The sequence below is a fragment of the Salvelinus fontinalis genome, chromosome 39 (assembly GCF_029448725.1).
Source record: "Salvelinus fontinalis isolate EN_2023a chromosome 39, ASM2944872v1, whole genome shotgun sequence".
In the NCBI taxonomy this organism is placed as follows: Eukaryota; Metazoa; Chordata; class Actinopteri; order Salmoniformes; family Salmonidae; genus Salvelinus; species Salvelinus fontinalis.
In genome coordinates, this window is record NC_074703.1 from 17,357,752 (window position 1) to 17,382,713 (window position 24,962).

General features: G+C 41.6%; 1 protein-coding gene across 2 annotated transcripts; it reads left to right on the plus strand.

The window, feature by feature from the left end:
• The first annotated feature begins 2,804 nt into the window (after positions 1 to 2,804).
• On the plus strand, positions 2,805 to 19,588 carry LOC129838287 (protein ADM2-like). 2 transcript variants are annotated; one of them, XM_055905157.1, is made up of 3 exons: positions 2,805 to 2,903; positions 3,301 to 3,554; positions 15,498 to 19,588. In XM_055905157.1, exons 2-3 carry the CDS (start codon positions 3,457 to 3,459, stop codon positions 15,934 to 15,936), a joined length of 537 nt encoding a protein of 178 aa, XP_055761132.1. In that variant the 5' UTR covers positions 2,805 to 2,903; positions 3,301 to 3,456; the 3' UTR covers positions 15,937 to 19,588. The 2 variants fall into 2 exon arrangements, with proteins under 2 accessions (XP_055761132.1, XP_055761133.1); XM_055905158.1 differs by lacking the exon at positions 2,805 to 2,903 and having other exon boundaries at positions 2,911 to 3,554.
• The last annotated feature ends 5,374 nt before the right edge of the window (positions 19,589 to 24,962 follow it).

Here is a 24,962-nt window from a genome sequence, read left to right on the forward strand (position 1 = left end):
TAGTTTATTAACCCAAGCTGAAGCTCAAGGGGGCTCTCCTAAACTGGGAAAGACACTCAACCTTTGGCAACACATTTGGTCTGTTTTCTCTGAAATTATGGTTGCATAACTATTTACAGTTGAAGTCGGAAGTTTACAGACACTTAGGTTGGAGTCATTAAAACTCATTTTTCAACCACTCCACAAATGTCTTGTTAACAAACTATAGTTTTGGCAAGTCAGTTAGGACATCTACTTTATGCATGACACAAGTAATTTTTCCAACAATTCTTTACAGACAGATTATTTCACTTATAATTCACTGTATCACAATTCCAGTGGGTCAGAAGTTTACATACACTAAGTTGACTGTGCCTTTAAAAAGCTTGGAAAATTCCAGAAAATGATGTCATGGCTTTAGAAGCTTCTGATAGGCTAATTTACATAATTTGAGTCAATTGGAGGTGTACTTGTTGATGTATTTCAAGGCCTACCTTAAAACTCATGCCTCTTTGCTTGACCTCATGGGAAAATCAAAAGAAATCAGCCAAGACCTCAGAAAAAAAATTGAAGACCTCCACAAGTCTGGTTAATCCTTGGGAGCAATTTCCAAACGCCTGAAGGTACCACGTTCATCTTTACAAAAAATAGTATGCAAGTATAAACACCATGGGACCATGCAGCCCTCATACCGCTCAGGAAGGAGACGCGTTCTGTCTCCTTGAGATGAACATACTTTGGTGCGAAAAGTGCAAATCAATCCCAGAACAACAGCAAAGGACCTTGTGAAGATGCTGGAGGAAACAGGTACAAAAGTATCTATATCCACAGTAAAACAAGTCCTATATCAACACAACCTGAAAGGCCACTCAGCAAGGAAGAAGCCACTGCTCCAAAACCGCCATAAAAAAGCCAGACTGCGGTTTGCAACTGCACAAGGGGACAAAGATCGTACTTTTTGGAGAAATGTCCTCTGGTCTGATGAAACAAAAATAGAACTGTTTGGCCATCATGACCATCGTTATGTTTGGAGGAAAAAGGGTGAGGCTTGCAAGCCGAAGAACACCATCCCAACCGTGAAGCACGGGGGTGGCAGCATCATGTTATGGGGTGCTTTGCTGCAGGAGGGACTGATGCACTTCACAAAATAGATGGCATCACGAGGGAGGAAAATTATGTGGATATATTGAAGCAACATCTCCAGACATCAGTCAGGAAGTTAAAGCTTGGTCGCAAATGGGTCTTCCAAATGGACAATGACCTCAAGCATACAAAGTTGTGGCAAAATGGCTTAAGGACAACAAAGTCAAGGTATTGGAGTGGCCATCACAAAGCCCTGACCTAAATCCTATAGAACATTTGTGGGCAGAACTGAAAAAGCTTGTGCGAGCAAGGAGGCTTACAAACCTGACTCAGTTACACCAGCTCTGTCAGGGGGAATGGGCCAAAATTCTCCCAACTTATTGTGGGAAGCTTGTGGAAGGTTACCTGAAGCGTTTGACCCAAGTTAAACAATTTGAAGGCAATACTACCAAATACTAATTGAGTGTATGTAAACTTTTGACCCACAGGGAATGTGATGAAAGAAATAAAAGCTGAAATAAATCATTCTCTCTACTATTATTCTGACATTTCACATTCTTAAAATAAAGTGGTGATCCTAACTGACCTAAGACAGGGAATTTTTACTAGGATTAAATGTCAGGAATTGTGAAACACTGAGTTTAATGTATTTGGCTAAGGTGTATGTAAACTTACGACTTCAACTGTAACTCTCCTCTGTGTTTTGTGTGGATCAGGTATGTACATTATGACTATGCAGCCTAATTAATAAAACATGTCACAATCAGGATAGAGCACAGGTGTTCATGCTTGCTAAGCTCGGGAGACAATACAGACTCACCCACTTTCCCAACGGACACTGATTGAAATATGACTCATGTGAGTCCGTTTTAGGATATACGAGTCTAAACATGTGACTGACACATCTACAACGCCGTAGTAAGGTTACTAAACACAAGTGACAACATACTCATTGTATACAGGAGGAAAATGTCCTAAACAAATTAGCTGCACATGATCTTTGTAGCCCTGGTGGCATCAAGCTATATGATAGCCACTGTAACCACTCATTATCATAGGTCACATGGTACTCTTTGTGAGATCATATTTCCTTATATTTCTGGAAAATGTAGGATAAGTAAATGTTTGTGGCATAATCATGAAGCAATCTGTCAAATAGCTAATGTATCAATAGCACATTGGGCAGTACTTAATACGTGTAGCCACCGGTGTGTGGCCAAAAGTATCCATACTTATCCCTCAGGTTTACTTGGTGTTGAAGGCAAAGATAAGAGAGAAGGGAAAGGGAGGGGGTGGAAAACGCATGTTAGAAGTCTAAGAAAAGCATTTTGAGAATATGCCACCGTTTGTTTGTATGGCATATAGTATGGGAAATGGTTAATAAAACAACATTTGGATCAATGGTTGGTTAAAGATTAGCATGGATCTGTCTTAAAATCTATCTTAAATATGAATATCTATAACTAACAGAACAAACATTGAAATAATTTTCTTGGAAGTTGTTAGAAGATCTTTGACCAGTCAAGCACCATCATCATATTGGCATATCAGTTGGCATTTGCCACCAAAAACTACAACAGCATAGCTATAAACGGCACACATCAACATGCACACATACACGTCATATAGTAAATTAAGAATACATTATCCGACCAATTCACGGAGCCTATCAGGTGCACCCGTGCAGAATGAGTCCCGCCCACTCAATATTTATACGCACAATGTCATCTCGCGCTCAACTTCAGAAGTTGAATTTGAGAACTTCATCTTGACCAACACTTGTCAGATCCGTGGGAAAATACTTAGACATACGAGAATATTTCTGAAAATCTTCATATAACGTAAGATATTACTAACATTTATAAAATGTACTATTTTATGAGCTATTATAGTTAGAATTTGAAATGCAATATCATTTTTGTGTAAAATATGAAAAATGGGTGTAGCTAGATATATTTTTTATACCTTTTCTTCAGTGCTTGAGGTTTCTTTTTGCATAGCTTTCAATTGGCAACACATAGAGTGGTTCGTACACTTTGTATGCATGATTTGGCTACTGAATAGTGAGTGAATAATTCACTTGCAGGTGTCCCACAGGCACTCTTGGATATTTGTTGCAAAATAACTGTATTTCTTGCATATTTCGATAACGTAACCTGATCAATATCCTGATCAAATTAGACCATTTATTTACTTTACTTTACTTTTCTTAATTTTTTTATTTTCTGTTTATCACAGGATTATTTGACTGTCTCACGCATTGTTGCCTGGATATCAGTACTAGCCTAAATACCAAAACTTTGGGGAATTTTTCTTCCCCGGGAGTTGAACATCGTCCAGGTGGTTTGGGAACACCCTCCTTCCCAAGGGGTGTGCGTGAGAACTCGTCCCGAGATGCGTTCACTTCTGCCGGTTACTGTGTATTGCATCAGCCTATTCTCCCTCCAGCAGCTCCTGGCTCTCCCGGCCGCAGACCGTCTGGAGAGAAACAGGTAAGAAGAAAGATATTACATTACCTTCCTATATTGAACGTGCTTTCCAGTTCTTTCACTTTCTAAGAGTGGTCCTTTCTGGAAGTGGTGATTATTGAACAGAAATGTTATTGTGGAGAGCACATTGGATATATAAAAGCGCATTCTATTTCAATAGGAAATCTGGAGGTCTAATTCAAATATAGGCTACATGTAGTCTTATTTTACTCCAGGATTCGGAAAATACATTGATGGATGAGGTGCATTATTATGATATTGGTTATTCTCGAATGTTCAATGACTTTGCCGGTGTTTGGTGAATTGACGCGCGCCTTTTTTTAGCCTACTGTTTTTTTTAAATTAAATCACACTGTCAAACCACAAACCGGTTGAACCACTTATTAAATCATGTCGAGGTTTATAGCATAAAGTATGCTGAAGTTTTTGTTCAGTCAGCGTGTTGTGTCGGGGAGATAACGGATAGAGAGTAGTGCTGGCCCTCGAGGTCAGAGCGAGACAGACGTGATACAGTGAACGTGCGTTCCCGCTCGGATAACATGGGGTCTCTGTAGTTATAATATGACCATGTGGAAAAGTTTGAGGGTAATCCCTGTTTTTAGAATGGATTGAGAGTTCATCCATGCGCGCCTTGCGCAGTCTCTCGTTTGCACTGCTCTCTCCATTGGGCTAGGTCTGTTATGGGATTTAAACACTTGTGTTGACTTAAAGTTCATGATAGTGTAGGTTAACGAGCGTTATCTTATCCATGATCACTATGTTGAAAAATGGGCACCATGATGAAATTACACATTTATTACATCTGCATAATAAAGCGTACTCATCAGAATTTGTGTTCTTATGTGATGCAACTGAATTTAGTCCAAAAACTCAAAATTTAACTAATGGGACAGAGGACAATACGATCGTCATTGCATCATATTTTTTCACACTGCGCTATAAACACAAATGCGCAGGTTAGGCGCGTTATTACAGACTGTTAAGTATTTGATTGATATATTACCTATGTAGATAAATGTTACATCTAATCTGACAGTATTCATGAAAGAATTCCGTACAGTTCGTTATAGGTCCCTAGACGAAAGTGCTAGCTATTTGCGTCAGTGTTCAAGGTCAATGTTAATTGCGACAAACTATCTACTTTATCTTATTCACGTGTGACTATATTTTGGAATGCAACAGATATATGGTTGTGCGTTTGTCTTACAAATTATGTTTGGTTTTAGTAATTTGTTCAGATAAATGTATGGTCCTTAAGTTAACTTTTTTCCACCTCTGCTATCATATGTCCCACATGAGGTCATATTCCTAACACAGCAGTATATAAATGACCTCATGTGGGACATGCCCTCATGTGGGACATATGATAGCAGAGGTGGAAAAAACAGTCCTCCTCATGTTGGCATTTGCTGAATTCCCCCCACATTTCAGGCATTGGCTACTGTACTGTAATACTGTAATGAGTGGTATTTTCCCACTCTGCTATTCTTCTATGTGTGACATGGTAGTAAAATCCCAAGATTACAGGGAATCGGTCAATAATAGCCACACACACACACACAATTTCCCATTTCATTGGGAGGGCAGACATGCCTGTTCAAAGTGAAGGAGAAGTGCACTAGTAAAGTCTCCAGTCTCTGGTGTGTTTTAGTGCATTGAGAGCTATAGCAGAGGGTAGAGTCAGTGTCTGCATGCCCTCTTCTGGTGGGAGACTGACAGGAACCTGGACTCTATCAATGAGAGAAACCAATTAAAACAGATGATTACCTTAACCAAGAGCCATGCCTTTACATGAAAATCTGGGATGTTCAAATCTGTTAGTAATTTTTCTGGGGCAAATGAAGTAAGGCACTTGGTTGTATCTAGTTGTTCCTCTAATGTGGGTTAGCGCTGTAGGACACACTGACAGGTCCCAAAAAATGTCGGAAAGTATGTTCGGAAATTATTCAGACCCCTTGACTTTTCCCACATTTTGTTAGGTTACAGCCTTATTCTAAAATGTATTCATTTGTTTTTTTCTCTCATCAATCTACACACAATACCGCATAATGACAAAGCAAAAACAGGTTTTTAGACATTTTTGCAAATTTGTAAAAAACGGAAATATCACATTTACATAATTATTCCTACCCTTTACTCAGTGCTTTGTTGAAGCACCTTTGGCAGCGATTACAGCCTCGAGTCTTCTTGGGTATGACGCTACAAGCTTGGCATGCCTGTATTTGGGGAGTTTCTCCCATTCTTCTATGCAGATCCTCTCAAGCTCTGTCAGGCTGGATGAGAAGCGTTGCTGCACAGCTACAGTTGAAGTCGGAAGTTTACATACACTTAGTTGGAGTCATTAAAACTCGTTTTTCAACCACTCCACAAATGTCTTGTTAACAAGCTATAGATTTGGCAAGTCAGTTAGGACGTCTACTTTGTGCATGACACAAGTAATTTTTCAAACAAGTGTTTACAGACAGATTATTTCACTTATAATTCACTGTATCACAATTCCAGTGGGTCAGAAGTTTACATACACTAAGATGACTGTGCCTTTAAACAGCTTGGAAAATTCCAGAAAATGATGTCATGGCTTTAGAAGTTTCTGATAGGCTAATTGACATAATTTGAGTCAATTGGAGGTGTACCTGTGGATGTATTTCAAGGCCTACCTTCAAACTCAGTGTCTCTTTGCTTGACATCATGGAAAATCAAAAGAAATCAACCAAGACCTCAGAAAAACAATTGTAGACCTCCACAAGTCTGGTTCATCCTTGGGAGCAATTTTGAAGGAAGGAGATGCGTTCTGTCTCCTAGAGATGAACGTACTTTGGTGCGAAAAGTGCAAATCAATCCCAGAACAACAGCAAAGGACCTTGTGAAGATGCTGGGGGAAACAGGTACAAAAGTATCTATAGCCACAGTAAAATGAGTCCTATATTGACATCACTTGAAAGGCCGCTCAGCAAGGAAGAAGCCACTGCTCCAAAACTGCATAAAAAAGCCAGACTACGGTTTGCAACTCCACATGGGGACAAAGATCGTACTTTTTGGAGAAATGTCCTCTGGTCTGATGAAACAACAATAGAACTGTTTGGCCATCATGACCATTGTTATGTTTGGAGGAAAAAGGGGGAGGCTTGCAAGCTGAAGAACACCATCCCAACCGTGAAGCACGGAGGTGGCAGCATCATGTTATGGGGTGCTTTGCTGCAGGAGGGACAGGTGCACTTCACAAAATAGATGGCATCATGAGGGAGGAAAATTATGTGGATATATTGAAGCAACATTTCAAGACATCAGTCAGGAAGTTAAAGCTTGGTCGCAAATGGGTCTTCCAAATGGACAATGACCTCAAGCATACTTCCAAAGTTGTGGCAAAATGGCTTAAGGACAACAAAGTCAAGGTATTGAAGTGGCCATCACAAAGCCCTGACCTAAATCCTATAGAAATTTTGTGGGCAGAACTGAAAAAGCGTGTGCAAGCAAGGAGGCCTACAAACCTGACTCAGTTACACCAGCTCTGTCAGGAGGAATATGCCAAAATTCACCCAACTTATTGTAGGAAGCTTGTGGAAGTTTACCCAAAACGTTTGACCCAAGTTAAACAATTTGAAGGCAATGCTACCAAATACTAATTGAGTGTACATACATTTCTGACCTACTGGGAAAGTGATGAAAGAAATAAAAGCTGAAATAAATCATTCTCTCTACTATTATTCTGACATTTCACATTCTTAAAATAAAGTGGTGATCCTAACTGACCTAAGACTGATTAAATGTCAGGAATTGTGGAAAAACTGAGTTGAAATGTATTTGGCTAAGGTGTATGTAAACTTCCGACTTCAACTGTATTTTCACGTCTCTCCAGAGATGTTAGAATAGGTTCAAATCTGGGCTCTGGCTAGGCCACTCAATAACATTCAGAGACTTGTCCTGAAGCCACTCCTGTCTTGTCTTGGCTGTCTCCTTAGGGTTGTTGTCCTGTTGGAAGGTGAACCTTCACCCCGGTCTGAGATCCTGAGCGCTCTGGAGCAGGTTTTCATCAAGGAACTGTCTGTACTTTGCTCCGTTCATCTTTTCCTCGATCCTGACTTGTCTCCCAGTCCCTGCCGCTGAAAAACATCCCCACAGCATGATGCTGCCACCACCATGCTTCACTGTAGGGATGGTGCCAGGTTTCCTCCAGACGTAACGCTTGGCATTCAGGCCAAAAAGTTTTGCTGACATGCATCCATGAATGGACTGGCAAGTCTTTATGGCCTATAATTGAGGTTATTGACTTATGAGGAGGTGGAAAAATAGGCTTGTTTTTAGCCTGCATGGCCTAGATTTGCAGGGCTGAGAAGGATGTGCCAGACAACAGTCTCCATATAAGGTGACCCTATTCTGACAGGAGGGCCCCAACGCTGGAGGTTCGGACTTAGCTCAACAACCTTTGTCTACAGGTGTGTGTGTGCCTGTGTGTCTGTGTGTCTGCGCATAGACAAACACCTGCTGCTGAAATCAAATCGAAGCAAGGGGAAGCATGACTCAAACACCTCTGTTTATTTCGGACAGAGCTCCCAGCAGGGATGGGCTATTTCTGCTTCCCAGTGGTTGTTTTGATTTTAATCTCTCAGAACTAACTTCCCATTTCAAACAGCAGCGGCAGAATTCGTGGGTAATGGTGGATGTGATTGCGGTTGCAGCAGAGCTCTCTATCAGTGTATTTGAGTGAACACGGCAGATTTTCAAAAACAAACAGTTCATTAAGAGGGAGTCTGTTTGTCTTGTCCAAGCTGTGGCTGTGTGAGGGGTTATCGTTCCTAGAAATCCCCTCAGGATGTTCCCTTGGTGATGGAAGGGCGATTCATAATGTCCTCTCTATTTTTCCTCACTCTCTCTCCAATTCTGGTTTCACTCTTCTCTCTCCCTCTCTAATTCTGGTTTCTCTCTCTGCCTTCTTCCCTCCTTTTATCTATTTATTTTCTCAGTAAATGTCCCACTTTTACTTCCTTCCATACCAAATGCTCTATCCTTCCCATCACACGTGATGATCCCATCACAGGCCAATAACAATAACACAGGCCTCATCGCTCCTCCTCTCATTCCCCTTTTCAGACTGAGGTGTGATGGGTGGGTTTGGTCATTGTTTCTCTGTACCGATAAAGTTCTCTATGTTCTGATCATGGACGGCCCACGGGGCTTTGTGTTTTGACACCCTTGCTCTAGGCCATTCACAATACAAACTATACCCTTAATTTTTACATAAAGTAACAGCTTGAGAGAAAATAGAGCCAAACCACAAGTTAAATATGGCTTTAGAGACGAAGCAGTTTTACATTGTGGATTCCAGCAGTGGGATGCAGGGCACCCCAGACAGTGGCATGTTACAGTAGCTGATTTGCTGTAATGTGCTTGTTGTCATGATGACCCACTATTTCCACACAGTCTTGGACAGAGGTCAATGATATGACATGTCAGACATCCCAGACAGGATAAACATAGTTTGTGTATTGAGCGTGTGTGGGAGTGTAAAGTATATTCTCTTTAGAAAGAGGGACTGTGTAAGTGTAGACTACTGGTCTGACTGTGTGTATTTGAGGCTGTGTGTATTTGAGGCTGTGTGTATTGTGGTCGTGAATTTGCTCAGGATCCTGACTGGACAGAAAAAACAATGTTTTTCCCGTCTGTCCATCCTTCTCCTAAATCATTAACTCCCTCTGTCACCCCATATGGGGCAAGTGTCATGGCCAGGACCCCTGCATGCAATTCAGACGTCAACACCCATCCATTGTCCAAACACAATATTTACCCCAGAAACAGGCACATTGCATCATCATCCACCTCCCAGAGGACCTACTGTTGCATCCGTCAGATGGTGATAGATTTTATAACTATACATACAGTAACTTTATATAGATTTATAGACATGCTTATACAATATCAAAGACATAACATGAACATTACCTTGACTAATATGGCTCATAAATACTTCAACTTTACTCCAGTTATCTATTTTATGTACTTAAATACACTTTGCGTGCCTCAGTCTGATATAAACCCGGCTGGCCCTGTAGATCGCTCTGTGAGAGGCAGTATGTATGGCTCTGAGGTTAGACATCTGCTCTGAGGACGTTTGGCTGCTCTGATGTGGGCCACACTGTAAACAGAGGTCTGGACTGGCGATGTATAGAGATGTAATGTATCCACCATATAAACACTGCCATGACCCTCCCTCCCTCCCTCTCTCTCCTTCTCTCTCTCCCTGCTCCGTGGGGGTCATTACGACCAGGCCTAAAGAAGAGAGGGAACTAGTCTCCCACCAGGCAGCTCAGAATTCCACAGTGGATTAGTGGCTAAGACCTAAATTCCACCGTCCACATCTATAAAGAAAAAGCTTCCACTCTGCACTGAAAACTTGACCATGGCGAAAGGCATATATATGTGTGTGTGTGTGTGTGTGTGTGTGTGTGTGTGTGTGTGTGTGTGTGTGTGTGTGTGTGTGTGTGTGTGTGTGTGTGTGTGTGTGTGTGTGTGTGTGTGTGTGTGTGTGTGTGTGTGTGTGTGTGCGCGCGCATTGGGGTTGTCACGATACCAGTATCGAGATACTACGATACCAGATTTTCCGGTCGGTCGGTCTGTGTATACTGTTAGTGTTACAGAAAGAACACAGGATAAAGGCTGAAGAATGAACAAAGATGGAGCTCTGAGGTCTGAGGAGAGAAGGACTAAACTCTTGTTTCATGTTCTATTGGTGGTTGAGAAAAATGTAGGTGTTATTCTAGCTAAGTACAGTCATTTGTAGTGTGGATGGATACCTACAGTAGCGATGGAGATCAGGCCACAATCATGAGTCAGCACTGCAGCTGTGAGTGGCCGCCTCAGTACAATTGGAACGTGGAACTGCAACCACTGTGTTTTGAAGTCCGTCTCCCAATTCCCAAACCACTACACACTTAAGTCTGCTGAGGGGAACAAGAGAGAATATGTGGCAGTCGTTCTTTCAAGCCATGGACTTTAGCAACTCTGTACACTTTCACCCAACGCAGTGCATGATGAGGAAAGTGCAAAATCACCCCTCAGCACGTACTTATTGTCAACACAAGAGGTTATAAAACCACCAACACATGGAGAACAAGTGGCAGCAATGGTTCATTCACAAATAAATCGCCTTTCGCTTATTTCTGTCTCCTTACTGAGAACACAATCTGTCCTCTGTTAGCTGTATGGGGCCTGGCGAGGATTATGTATGAATGTGCCACATTTACTGCTGATTAAGGCAGCCCATGGTAGGCTCCAGCCCCCTGGGTATAAGCATGTATGAAAGGCCTGGTACTGGCCAAGGCTTACCCCTCTCTGACGGGGCCTTACTGGGGCAGAGGAGGGCATCAGGCTGGGGCTGGTGGGACATCAGCAATTTACATTTGTATCACAAACAATGTTTGAGAAAATCATGATGAAAGTATCCATTTTAGGCCCTTTTTAGACCTATACTGTACATGCCTCCAATAAGACCCTCTCATCCGTGAACTGTACATGATACAGACAACATCTTGGTGTCATTATACTCCTTATAGTGTGTTTTAAAATATGGAGTAGGTCTAGATTCTGAAATAAAAATAATCACATTCATTTATTCAACATTCAAATATTAATATCTCAAAACGACCCTTTTTGATTTTGTTTATTTTAAGACATTGTTTGGAACAATATATATAAGTACATTACATTTCCAGTGTGGGCTCTCTGCTAATTCTGAAGGTATGATCAATTATATGAGCACCACCAACACAGTGAATGTGAACATGGATTCAAAGGAAACTCACTCTGCTGGTGATTTGCTGAATGTGATTGGTTAATGACCTATCATGTCCATTTATATGTATAAAATGGGTCATATCATTTAAAGTACCAGAGAGCCCACTCTGGAAATGTTACGTGTTTGAAGAGAATGTCTAAAAAGGATAGTTTTGAGATGAATATTCATATTTTTTATGTTGAATAAATGAATGTGAAAATGTGTATTTCAGAGAGAACACTATAAGGAGTATAATGACAGATGTTGTCTGTATTATGTACAGTTCACAGATCAGAGGGTCTTATAGGAGGCATGTATGCTAAAAATAGTATAAAATGGCTAATTTCACCATGATTTTCAAAAAAATGGCTTGTGATAGAAATGAAAAAAGCATGTTAAACATCCTTCCCCCCAATCATGTTTCTATGTGAGAATTGTCAGAACAATCTGAGATACCTAATTGCTCCTGTAAGTCGCTCTGGATATGACTAAATGACTCAAATGTAAATACCAAAAATATTTCCCGCTCCCGCTGGCGTGGAATTGCCCTATTGTGGTGGTTCCACTGGTGGGTCTCAGTTGTGATTCCAGACCTCAGTCTAAACTGTGGGAGTAATACAAAAGAATAACACCACACTGCAGCACGAAGGAGTTGGGATCAGCTTACCCTTTTATCGAACCCTCGAACCCCCCTCCCTCCACCCGTTCCCCAGGCTGAGTGACTTTTAACTTAATGCCCTCCGATGAAAATGGGAATTTTACAGAACAAGTAGGTGGATTTGTTACCAATATATTTTTTTAAATAATCTTCCACATCAGATGGTGCTGAAAACGAGTGTTGAGTGAGTGAATGTTTCTAAGAATGTGAAGCTCTGATATCTTTGATCCTCTGCCAATCACAAAGACCTCCATTCCTGTCCATTTGCAGGATTACTTTCTCAATAGCCAAATTAGACGGGGCTGTCAGATCAGATCCAGTGAGAGAGTTCTCACGTTGGGCCGGGCTACAGTACAGGGTGCTGCTGCCTTCTCCTGGCTGTGGGCTAGAACACGGTGGCCAAAAGGCTTATTGTGGGATCAGAAGAACTGGAAACTGGAGAGGAGCATGTGCACTGGGCACACAGTTACACCTCCGGTCCAAAGTCTTTGGCCAAAACACTCCCCTCAGATCCCTCTGGCACAGACACATACAAATGACTTCTGGCTGGCCCAAGGGATAAAACAGACAAGTTCACACTTGCTTGTGAAGCCGTTATATAAAAGCTAAGGGCATCAGCGTCAGGTGAAGGTAAAGCGGTCAGGTCAGATGGTGTAACAGAGAAGAGAGGAGGACAAAAGGACATGCCACGAATTCCCTAGGTGGGAGGTGAACCCCACAGAAACCCAAACACATTTAACCTCCTTTAAACAGCAGATTTGCTCTTTCTTTCTTTTTTCTCCCGCTCCGCCCCCCTCCAGTTACAAATTCTCCAAGAGAATTGTTTTTTAACTACATCACAGGGTCTTTATGGCTGTCTGCCAGCCCAGAATAGCCTGACTAGCGAAGCAGCCATCGTCTACTGCGTTGGGTCGGGCTCGGGGCGGCATGTTGTGTTATGGGAGATTCCAGCGCTGAGTGTGCCACAAAGTCCACTACTGCTCCACCAGGGGTGGATGAGGGCATTTGCCACTCAACAGGGGGTTAAATTGGTATTATAAACACACACAAGCACACACACAAACTACTTGGTCGATGGGGTGGATTGGGACTGACACAAGGCAGCTTAGGCAGCAGGTAGACTAGCGGTTAGTGTTGGGCCGCTAACCGAAAGGTCGCTGGTTTAAATACCTGAGCTGACAGGTGGAAAAACTGTTGATGTGCTCTTGCGCAAGGCACTTAATCCTAATTTGCTCCAGGGGCACCGTACTACTATGGCTGACCCCGTAAAACAACACACTTGACTGCACTTATCCGGTGTACAATAAAACACAACCATTTTTTTTATAAATGTGAAGCTGGGTACAGCACACCCACTGATCACAGACGTCAATTCAACGTCTATTCCATGTTGGTTACACGTCATTTCAAACAACATTGATTCAACCAGTGTGTGCTCAGTGGGCATTGTTTGGTACTGGCAGTCTGCACACCCCATCAGACCTGTTTTTTTCCAGGGACTCCCAAATGAAGCTGTTCTGGAGCTGTTTTGTCTTTGTTTTGTTTATTCGCCATCTCTTGTTTCCGAACGGATTAAGTTTCCTCTTTCCTCCTGTGTGAGAAACACATTTTCCACCATGGATTCCAAACACAAAAGAAGAATGAGCCTGTACAGAAGATTGTATTTCAGCCTTTTTGTGTACAGAATGGTCAACTAAATAAAAATTTACTGTAATGAAAATAGACTATCCAAATCTCTATAGCAACCACATTGCAGTATTTATGCGGTATATAAACGTAGCTTTTCCACGCAGTCAAATACAATTTGTGCCTGTCTGGCAGCCTGGTGCTTGGCACAGAAGGCGGGTGTGACTTGGCCATGGCCTGGCCACAGAACAGAGCTGAATGACAAGGTGCTCCTGGAAATAGTGCTCCCTCTGCACTACCACAGTGGTTACCAGTGACACCCACCATCACCAGGGCCCTGCCCTGTACGGGCAAACAGGCTGGATGGCAGGGAGACAGACACAGGTGGTGGCAAAGCTCATTCAGTGTTTTCTTTGTGTTGGAACTCTGTGTACATGTCAAATATAGCTACCTTGAAACTTTCACTGACTGACCACTCATGGTGCTGTTGCTGGAATAGCACTACATTTTTTCTTGTAAAGTAGCTAGATTGGCTAGTTACATTGGGCTTCAAGCCCACAACACACCAGAAAACTCAGTTGTAGGTTAAATTGGTTGAACAAACCCATAAATGCTCAAAGTCATGTTTATAGTCTGTAGAATTTTGACCATGAACAACATGGTTGGCAAGAGCCTGGCCAAGGCACTCAACACATTAACTAAGAGACCGCCTTGAGGAGGCACAGAAGGGTTTGGAACCCTGTTCATTAATATAGCCACTTCTCGCTGTGTCTGTACAGAGATTGGTTGGTTACCACTTGCATAGTGGCGTTCTACAGTAGGTCTACCCTGTTATTTCTCACAATCCAGTCAGCGTTTCACAAGGAGAACGCTGCTCTTTTTTATAATTACGCTGTATGCCAACTATCATTACTGCTTCTCCTAAAGAGCAGTTGGAAGCCGGTCAGAACCTGATGCTGTTTCTGTGCTCTTTAAAATTGAAAAAGGATACAAAAGGGACGTTTTCTCTTCCTTGTTCTAACTTTATCATGGGAGGACATTTAGCACACAAAAGTCATACTTACTACTTAAAAGAATTGAGGCTTGATATACCTACACCCACTGGCGCCATTTTGAGAATTGAATTCCCTGACTCACTGTGGCCAGTGCTTCGTCAATATGACTTCTGCCAGGTGAGCCTCTACCTATTTATAGCATCTGTAACAAACGAAGACACAGAGACACAAATCCATCTGAGCAAACACACCAACAACAGTTCAGAGAAAAGAATCCCCAGTGCCAAGTTTGAGTTGAGCAGCCAGTGTCATCATCAAGAAGAGAACAGATGGCAGGGCCTCCTCCTCCTCAGCACTAAAGCCAGAGTCAATCTGAGATGTGTTTGCTGAACAGGCTGTTCCTGAAACTTGGTGATGTCTCCTTCCTGTGGACACTTGCCACAGCTTGCTCTGTACATTAGCCTTCCCTCTCTTGAGTGGGTAGTCAGTAAATCTCCAGAGCCACTCTGTCTGTTTGCTTTAGCTAAGGTGGACATGAAGTCTCAATAGTTTTGACGTCCAGTGTGTTGATATTACCATAATAAATTAACAGCAGCCAGGTCCCCATGTTGTTTTGTTCCTGTGCTGAAAGGCCATTAGTCCTCTAAAATGCATTAAGACAGGATGGGGACACATCAACCCTCACCATGCCCATTCCATGTGTGTAACATTTACTGTCAGTGTGTGTTGACATAAAATGCTGTTGGAAGTGTGGTTAACAACAGTCTGATAATAACTAGGCCAGTTCTAAAATTACTTCTCTGATTCAATGGTCAGCATTGACCCAGAGTGGAAATATACAGACATCAATCTTAACGACCCAAGATCTGAACTCTTGTCTTATTTTTCTCTGTTCCCAGGTTGGAGCTGCTTAAGAAGCTTCATGCGCTGAGAGAGGAGGAGATCTTCACTCCAGAAACTGGCACCGAACTCGCCAGCCCAACAGACTCCAGCCCTTCATCAGACCTCCAGCCTTCCATCAGATCTCCAATATGGCTGCCTGGCTACCTCCTCAGAGACACACCACCCACTGTTATGAACACAGCCCATCTTGAACCTCTGGTACGGGCGAGGCGTGAGGAGGGCGTGGAGCCCCAACGGACGGGGTCAAGAGGTCGTCGCCAGGCCCAATCAGGGTCGCGGGGGGGTCACCACCACCCCCAGCTGATGAGAGTGGGGTGCGCCCTGGGAACCTGCCAGGTTCAGAACCTCAGCCACCGGCTCTATCAGCTGATTGGCCAGAGCGGACGGGAAGACTCCTCCCCCATTAACCCCCGGAGTCCGCATAGTTACGGATGAGCAACTGACGGATACTTCTCCCTCTCTTCTCTGAAAACATCAACACCCCAGCAAACTTCTATCTATAGACATTTATCTCTATTTTATGTATCACAAATAGCCTTTGCATTAGTATTAGATGTAGTCCACACCTTTTTTAGATCCTGAAATTACAATTTCTGTACTTTTTGAATGACATTTGCCTTACTCCTCTGTACACCTCAAAACGCATCATGCTGTTTAAGAAAAGGAATCTGACATGAATGAAAGCCTCTTAGTCGACGCTTCCCACCACCACTGGGAACGAATACCTGTCACCCAGAGATGCTCTGGACATTTGGGTCTCGTCTAGTCTTTGTGTTTCTCCCGGCCTCCTGACTAGTCAAAGAGCTGAAAGGGGCTCAGTTTGACTTCCTAATCCTGTTAATGTAAGAATAAATGCCCCTGTCCACCGGTCTTTCTACTTAACACAAGCCAGCGCTACTGGACGTGTCTTTATAAGGCCTGATGACCTCCACAGCAGCAGTTAGCTCTGGCCCCATTGATCAAACACTTAAACCATTAATGTGGATTTCTACCAGGGCTAGGATCAGATCCCTGTCAGAGCGAATATATTCCTGAAGACCCGTCAAAACGACCCAATGAACCCTTTTACCCCGCCCTAAACCCTACCCCCTTAGATCTGCCAGGACAATTTGAGGGACCATGTTTGACATATCTGGGTTAATTCTCTGATTTACAGACCACCAGCAACCATTTGTGGGCAGACACTGACCTTATAGACACAGACACTGACCTTACAGACACAGACACTGACCTTACAGACAAGAACCTACTGTCCTCTCTCATCTGCAGCCAATGATGTTCCCGACAGAAGCGGTCTGTGGTTCTGTGAAGTATATGTTTCAACAGACCACAGTCTTGACAGCCGCATTCAGCCATAATAGTCAAGTTCAGCAGTGGCTGGATGGAGTTCTGATTCTGGACTCGTCTAGTAGAGACTGTTTATAGAAAGAGAAAGAAGAGGGTAAACATTTCAATGACTCAGTTCCTATACGAGTTCCTATTCCTATAAGATGGAGGTTTTCAATGTTTTTATTATAAATCATTGCGGACCTATTTCAGCGGTGAGATCTATTGGTTGGCTCGTGAACACAGTGAACACTCCTGCTGCCCTTATCTCAGGGTCTGAGTGGGGATATTATCCCCTTCATGTGATTCTTAAGTTCTCCCACTAAGTCTCGACTTTATGTTTACGGCAATTTAACCAATCAGACCTAATCTCTTTAGTTGTACCGCTATGGTGGCGAGGTGGTACACATCGTCTGCAGTATTTATAAACAAAATAAACTTTGACCGTGCCTTGCCTTGGCCAAGGGACCGTATAACTACTAGCTAAAGCATCACAAGTTGCCAACCCAAACCCAAAATCTGCCACTAGCAGTACTGCCTAGGAATATTTAGAGGCTTGCTTTGTCATTATCAATAATAATCCGGTCAGTAATGATCCTAAAAATGCTAGTAGTTTAGTGTGTACACAACAATACTTTACGTTGTATGCTTGTAGTGTGTCAAATGTGTCCAAATTAGCACAGAGTCAACAGCAAAGTTCTCTGCTGTTACATTGTGGCTTTGTAATGACAGACCACGGATACCAAAAGTTAGGGAGCCAGAGTGCCACATTTTAAATCTGGATACGAAATACCATAAAAAAAAGATATGCCCTGAGATTCCCATTTTCCCTTGTTATAACTGTCTCTGAAATGGTGGGCGGATGCTCTCACTAGAAATAACCAAAAACAACCTCAACTCAGCAAGCATTCAAAAAACTAGGCCAATCTTCAAAAGGTGCAGAGTCTGTCGAGCTGAAAAAACAAGCCACAACGTCTCTATGACGTCTTTAATAGCCATAATAATCATGCGGCCTGGCTCTTTGAAACACATTCAAATGGTTCATAATCTCAATGCCAGATGACTACAATAGTTGAGATAGTCCTCAACGTTCAGACTATTCGTTTTCCAATAACTTCGATCCAGACTTGCTGATGTTGCTATTGCTGCAGTTAGAAACCAGGTCAGCCGTTAGTCATACATTCATGTATTTATGATTATGACTATGTAACTATTAGGTTACTGTGTCGTAATTAAACAGTCACAGGAGTACCCAAAATCAGCTTAGAGTCTTTTAGGGTCCAGGTTTTTACTGTTTTGTTTTGACCACAGCGTTGCCTCAATGAAATCCTTCTATAACTAATTAAGTTAGTTGGGCAAGTGGTTTAAATTCACCAAATATCTGACAATACTTGACAGTCATTTAGTTTTTTTGTGATCTACATCATACTATAGTGTGGTCTCTATCCATATCCCCCTTTCATTTTGTTTGACATATTTTTGTCTTTTTTGACTGAATCATCTTAATTAAAACTGGGGCTTTATTCTACTTTAGAGTTAGATCATTTAATCAAGGAGTGATTCTCTGTCTCACTCTCTCTATCTCACCATCTCTCCCTCTACCACTCTCTCTCCTTCTATCTCAGATTATGACCTACGCCAGGTCGCAGGTCATAATCAGTGGTTCATTGGTTCTTTAAGTCTAATCTGTTCAAAGGCATAGTGAAACACACGTGCCATTGTCTCTGCTGTAATTGAGCTAATTAATGTCTCGTGACAGACCATTAAAAGGCTTTTCAACTGCTAAGAACCTTGGTGAATCTCTCGACTTCTTAACCACCACTGTCACAAGTGTGTGTTTGTGTCTGAACGGCCACATATAGAATCAGGAACCAACCTTGTGTTTGTTGGATTTTTGTTGGGGCCATTTTGTTTTTGCTATACTTTTTCTTTGTGTTGTGAATCTCATATTACAGTAATTACACGTCAGTGTTGTGTCACTGGCGGGTCCGTAGTCATTCCTAGCAGCATAGCTGAGTGTTATGTCTGGGTAAACTGCGTACCACCAGATTATTTACGACCTTTGACCACTAATACCTCCCCTTGTGTGTTAAGAGAAACCCTCTCCACCAGTCTTACATCAAAACTAACGCTGCCATCGCCTGCCATTGTTAACTTAACCTATGTTGTAAAGAGATGCAAGAGATTGTGTTGGGTGTTCACGTCTGTATGTGAGTGTGTATGTGACTGTATGTGAGTGTGTATGTGTAGGTACTTATCGTACAGTCGTCTTAGCCAGGGATCTAACACATCACAATCCCAGTCTGTTTTTCCTCGTTCAATATTTAATTATACTTAAGGTCAGAAGCCTCTTATAGGGTCACAGCAAACTGAGCAAAGCACTTTAATGTTGTTAGTTCTTCACAACTTGAATTTCAAACATTGCAATTCTATTTTTAATGACAGATGAGAGTTATTGTATATGTTGCATGTGATAAAGATCTGTATGAGTATGAGTGGAGTGAAGATGATATCATGCGCACTTGTGCATATTATATATTATTAGTGGTACTATGTAAGAAAAGTAATATATTTAAGTTATCTTTGTATATTTATATATGTACGTCACCAAAGACACTATTTATCTCGTATTTCCCACGCTCCTAAAAGGTGAACTTTTGTTAGGAAAGAAAAATCAATTCAAAATGTAGCTACATGTTCATGTCAGACAATGTCTTTCATTCTCTGTAAAAAATAAAGAACTACACTGTAGTGAGATAAAGTCCAGTGTGTGCCTCTAATTTGTGAAAGTGTGTGTGTTTGTGTGCGCGTGCGTGTGTCTGGATGTTTACCTTCACGTGTGTGTGAGTACAGTATGAGCAACTCTTCACAACAGTTATTGTTAACAACATCGATGCCATTGTCAAAACAAAAAATAATGAAGTTATAATCAGAATTAAGTCTACTCTCCACAGAATTATATAAACATTAGAGAACATGACAGTTGCCAGCGCTCTTCGATATTACTACATCTTAAAATAAATACAACTAGAGGTACCAAGAACATACTGTACATATTACTCAATATTTCTTTAAAGGAAAATAAAAAAACACCCCTTCCTGGAATCTGGTAAACCTGGGCAAAGGTAACATCATAGTGGAAAAATAGATGGGTGAAAGTTCTCTTGACCATGATGCATCAGCATTGATCCAATGTCCTTCACTCTACTACTCCTAACAGCTCGTTAATCATTATTCGTCCCAGTAAATTGAGCAAAATTCAACAGACAAACAGAGAACACAGGTATAAATACACAGGGAATAATTGGGAAGATGGGAGACACCTGGAGGGGGGGTGGAGACAATCACAAAGACAGATGAAACAGATCAGGGTGTGATAGAATGGCTTATAAATGCAAATGGTTTATAGCCTAAATATTGATTGTAATAAGAGAATGACATTTTTTTGTGGAATTCCACCTTCATTTTTGCAGTGCTTTATTTATACAGATTGGAAACAGGAGGGTCAATAAGATGGTACATTTCTTTAGAATGTACCAGATAAGGTTTCGTCTCCTTCAAGTTGGTGGCAGCTCAATTGCCACTAGTTTTGGTGTTACAAAGCACTTCATTTTAACAGCATAGTGGAATCTGTGATGGCATCTGACAGTGTCAGTGTGTTGATCTGGTTTTTGTTATCAGTCTATATAACACATTAACATTTACACACCACAGTACAGGTCAGCGGGAGAGATGTAAAACTGTACTTAGTCCATAGAATTCCTCTTCCTCTCACTACCATGGTATTCATCTCACAAATACACCATATCTACTTGGTGTAAATCAGCTATGGGTCGGTGTCAACCACTAACACGAGAGAGGTAGAACAAGAGAGATGGAGAGAGGGGGAGGGTTTGGAAGATCGAAGAGAGGAGGGAATAAGAGAGGGAGCTGGGAAGAGATAGGAGGATGTGGAAAGATGCACGTATGGGGAGTATAGACACCTTTCTGTGTTTGCAAACATTACCACACGGGGGCGATGAGTGCAAGTGCTTAATGGCAGCAAAAAAAGTAGCAATTTACATGCTACTTATGAGTGTATTTCACACTATTTCATAATTGGATTTTAAGGCTTGTGTGAATGTCCTGCTTAATTTAATGTTTGTGTCATCATTGCAAATCAACTGCATTATACTTAAAAAACACGTCAACCAGTAAAATGGCTCTTTGGCTAGTGTTTGCTACAGCGTATGTCAATGAGCGTCAGCATTCTAGCTAGCAACTGTTATTTTTGCAAAGATCCCAACCAAATATAATTTCAGCGACTGTTCAAGCAATAACTAAAACATCATTGTAAGCATATGAGAACCCCTAAAAATGATTTTGTTTAGAAGTAATAAAAACGTAAATCTAGGCGATGTTGAATGGGAACAGATGGAGATGGCTTTCTGACTGCCGCCAAAAGTCACGTGCATCTGTGCTTGATGTCAGTGTGTCTTGTAGTGAAAAAGGGTCTATAGGAGATTGTGGGAAAGAGACAAGAAAAAGACCCTCTTCCCCTGTCATAACATTTACATTCCATTACATAGGAGTTGCGTTGCAACACACACACGCACACACTATCAGGCTGAAAAGTAATGTGAAAGTGTATAGGTTTGCAGGACTCTGTCAGCCCCTTCATTGGGGATTCTCCATGTACATTTTTGTGTGTGTTTTGTCCTCCAATAAAACTCTTGTTGAGCAAAAGAAGAAATTCTAAGTAAATCCTAAAATCTGTAGAATCATGCAACCCAGATACAGTGTCTTCAGAAAGTATTTGCAATTTAAAATGTGTTAAATTGAGATTTTGTGTCACTGATCTACACACAATACCTCATAATGTCAAAGTGGAGTTTTGTTTGTAGAACATTTTGGAAATGAATAACAAATGTAAAGCTGAAATGTCTTGAGTCAATAAGTATTCAACCCCTTTGGTATGGCAAGCCTAAATAAGTTCACTAGTAATTTAACAAATCGCATAATAAGTTGCATAGACTCATTATGTTTTCTATAATAATGGTTAACATGACTTTTGAATGACTAACCCATCTCTGTACCCAACACATATAATTATCTGTAAGGTCTCTCAATCAAGTAGTGAATTTCAAGCACAGATTTTACCACAAAGACCAGGCAGGTTTTTCAATGCCTCGCAACGAAAGGCACTGGTTGCTAGATGTGTAAAAAAAAAAAAAAAAAAAGTAGATGATGAATATCCCTTTGAGCATGGTGAATTATGAATTAGACTTTGGATGGTGTATCAATAAACCCATTCACTACGAAGATACAGGCGTCCTTCCAAACTCAGTTTCCGGAGAGGAAGAAAACTGCTCAGGGATTTCACCATGAGGCCAATGGTGTGATATGAGAAAAACGAGGATGGATCAAAAACATTGTAGTTAATTCACAATACTAACCTAATTGACAGAGTGAAAAGACGGAAGCCTGTACAGAATAAAAATATTCCAAAGCATGCATCCTGTTTGCAATAAAGCACTTAACTAATACTGCAAAAAATGTGGCAAAGAAATTTACTTTTTGTCCTGAATACAAAGTGTTATATTTGGGGTAAATTCAACAAGCACCACTCTTCATATTGTCAAGCACGGTGGTTGCTGCATCATGTTATGGGTAAACTTATCATCGGCAACGACTTGGGAGTTTTTTAAGATAAAAGAAACAGAATAAAGCTATACTGAACAAAAATATAAATGCAACATGCAACAATTTTAAAGATATTACTGAGTTACAGTTCATAGAAAGAAATCAGTCAATTGAAAGAAATTCATTAGACCCCAATCTATGGATTTCACATGGCTGGGCAGGGGCGCGGCCATGGTTGGGCTAGGGCCCACCAACTTGGGTGTCACGCCCTGACCTTAGAGATCCTTTTTATGTCTTTATTTTGGTTGGTCAGGGCGTGAGTTGGGGTGGGCATTCTATGTTTTTGTTCTATGTTGTCTATTTCTATGTGTTTGGCCGGGTGTGGATCTCAATCAGAGGCAGCTGTCTATCGTTGTCTCTGATTGAGAACCATACTTAGGTAGCCTTTTCCCACCTGTGTTTTGTGGGTAGTTGTTTTCTGTTTTGTATGAGTACCTGACAGAACTGTTGCGTTTTGTTCCACTTTTGTTTTTGTTTCAGTGTTCAGGCTATAATAAACATCATGAACACGTACCACGCTGCGCTTTGGTCTACTCCTTCTTCCTCAGACGAACATCGTGACATTGGGAGCCAGGCCTACCCACTGGGGAGCCAGGTCCAGCCAATCAAAATGAGTTTTTCCTCACAAAAGAGCTTTATTACAGACAGAAATACTCCTCAGCTTTTTGATATGCCACGCCTGTCAGGTGGATGTATTTTCTTGGCAAAGGAGAAATGCTCACTAACAGTGATGTAAACAAATTTGTGTACAAAATTTGAGAGAAATAAGCTTTTTGTATGTATGGAAAATCTCTGGGATCTTTTATTTCAACTCATAAAACATGGGACCAAAACTTTACATGTTGCGTTTATATATGTGTTCAGTATATACACACAGGCAAAATCCTAGAGGAAAACCTGGTTCAGTGTGCTTTCCAACAGACACTGGGAGACAAATTCACCTTTCAGCAGGACAATAACCTTAGACTGGCCAAATCGACATTGAAGTTGCTTACCAAGATAACATTGAATGTTCCTGAGTGGTCTAGTTACAGTTTTGACTTAAATCGGCATGAAACTCTACGGCAGGACTTGAAAATGGCTGTCTAGCAATGGTCAACAATCAAGTTGACAGAGCTTCAAGAATTTTAAAAGGAATAATGGGCAAATATTGTACAATCCAGGTGTGCAAAGCGCTTAGAGACTTACTCCAAAAGACTCACAGCTCTAATCGCTGCCAAAGGTGCTTCTACAAAGTATTGACTCAGGGGTGAGAACACTCATGGAAACATGCAAAAATGTCTAAAAACACGTTTTCACTTTGTCATTATGAGGTAGATGGGAGATTTTTATTTATTTTTTAATCCATTTTGAATTCAGGCTGTAACACAACAAAATGTGGAGTACGTCAAGGGCTATGAATACTTTCTGAAGACACTGTATAAAACGACAGCCTAAACTCCTTTAGTAGTCTCAGTTTGCTGTTTTGCTTGTTATCTTGTAAAAGACAAAGCTGCTTGTTTTTTGGGGGCCAGGGTAAAGGCCAGGGTAAAGAATGATTATACACGGACACTGCAACTTTAGATATAGACTCAAGGTTTAATTAGAGCAACCACACAACTTCAGGGGACAAATAAATGATGAAATCCTTTGAACAGAGAGCTGGAACCTGCAAAGGCATCAAACTCTTAACTCGAGCTAACCCCTGCTCTTTACACCCCAGAGCCCCAGCATCCGGTATCAAAATAAAAGTCCTCCGATTATGGTCCCACACTATCACAGTACTGCTATGGTTTATTACAGCTTGTGTCTATGTCTATGTTCGTGTGTCTGTGCGTGTGAGTACACACACTTCTTCTCACACTGTCTTCATTGATATACAGTAGACGTTGTCAATTCTAATCGGTCAGCTGGCAGTAGAGTTTGGTTTCTAACCTTGGTCTCAAGCTCTATTTGAACTCAGCACTACAGATAACCAAGGAACAGAGATTGGTCTCAAGGTTGAAAGTACTGCTTAACTGCCAACCCAATGCAACTTTGTAATGTCAGTGTTTAAACCTTGTGATTCACTCACAGAGGAGTTGTCATGGGTTATTTTCTGGGCAGACTCGGTACCTTGCAAGGATCACGTCGATCTCTGTGGTCAAGCATTCTTTCACAATGATGAGAGACTGGCCACCGTCTGAGAGGGCAGGGAGGTTCAGACTCTGTGAAAGAGAGAGAGACAGAGAGGGAGAGGTTGAGTGAGATGGTAACTGGTCAACTGAGATTAAATGGTTACATACACACACATACGTAGCTCAGTGTAACGCACTTTATCAGGCTTGAAGATTACTACAGGTTTTGATTTGAAGTGCCACAGACATGCGTTCAACAACTTTGTTGCAGTGGATAGTTGAAGAAAGTGTAACAAGTATAGCGCATGCACACACACACACACACATCAAGACTCATGGTGTCAGATCTCATTTGCC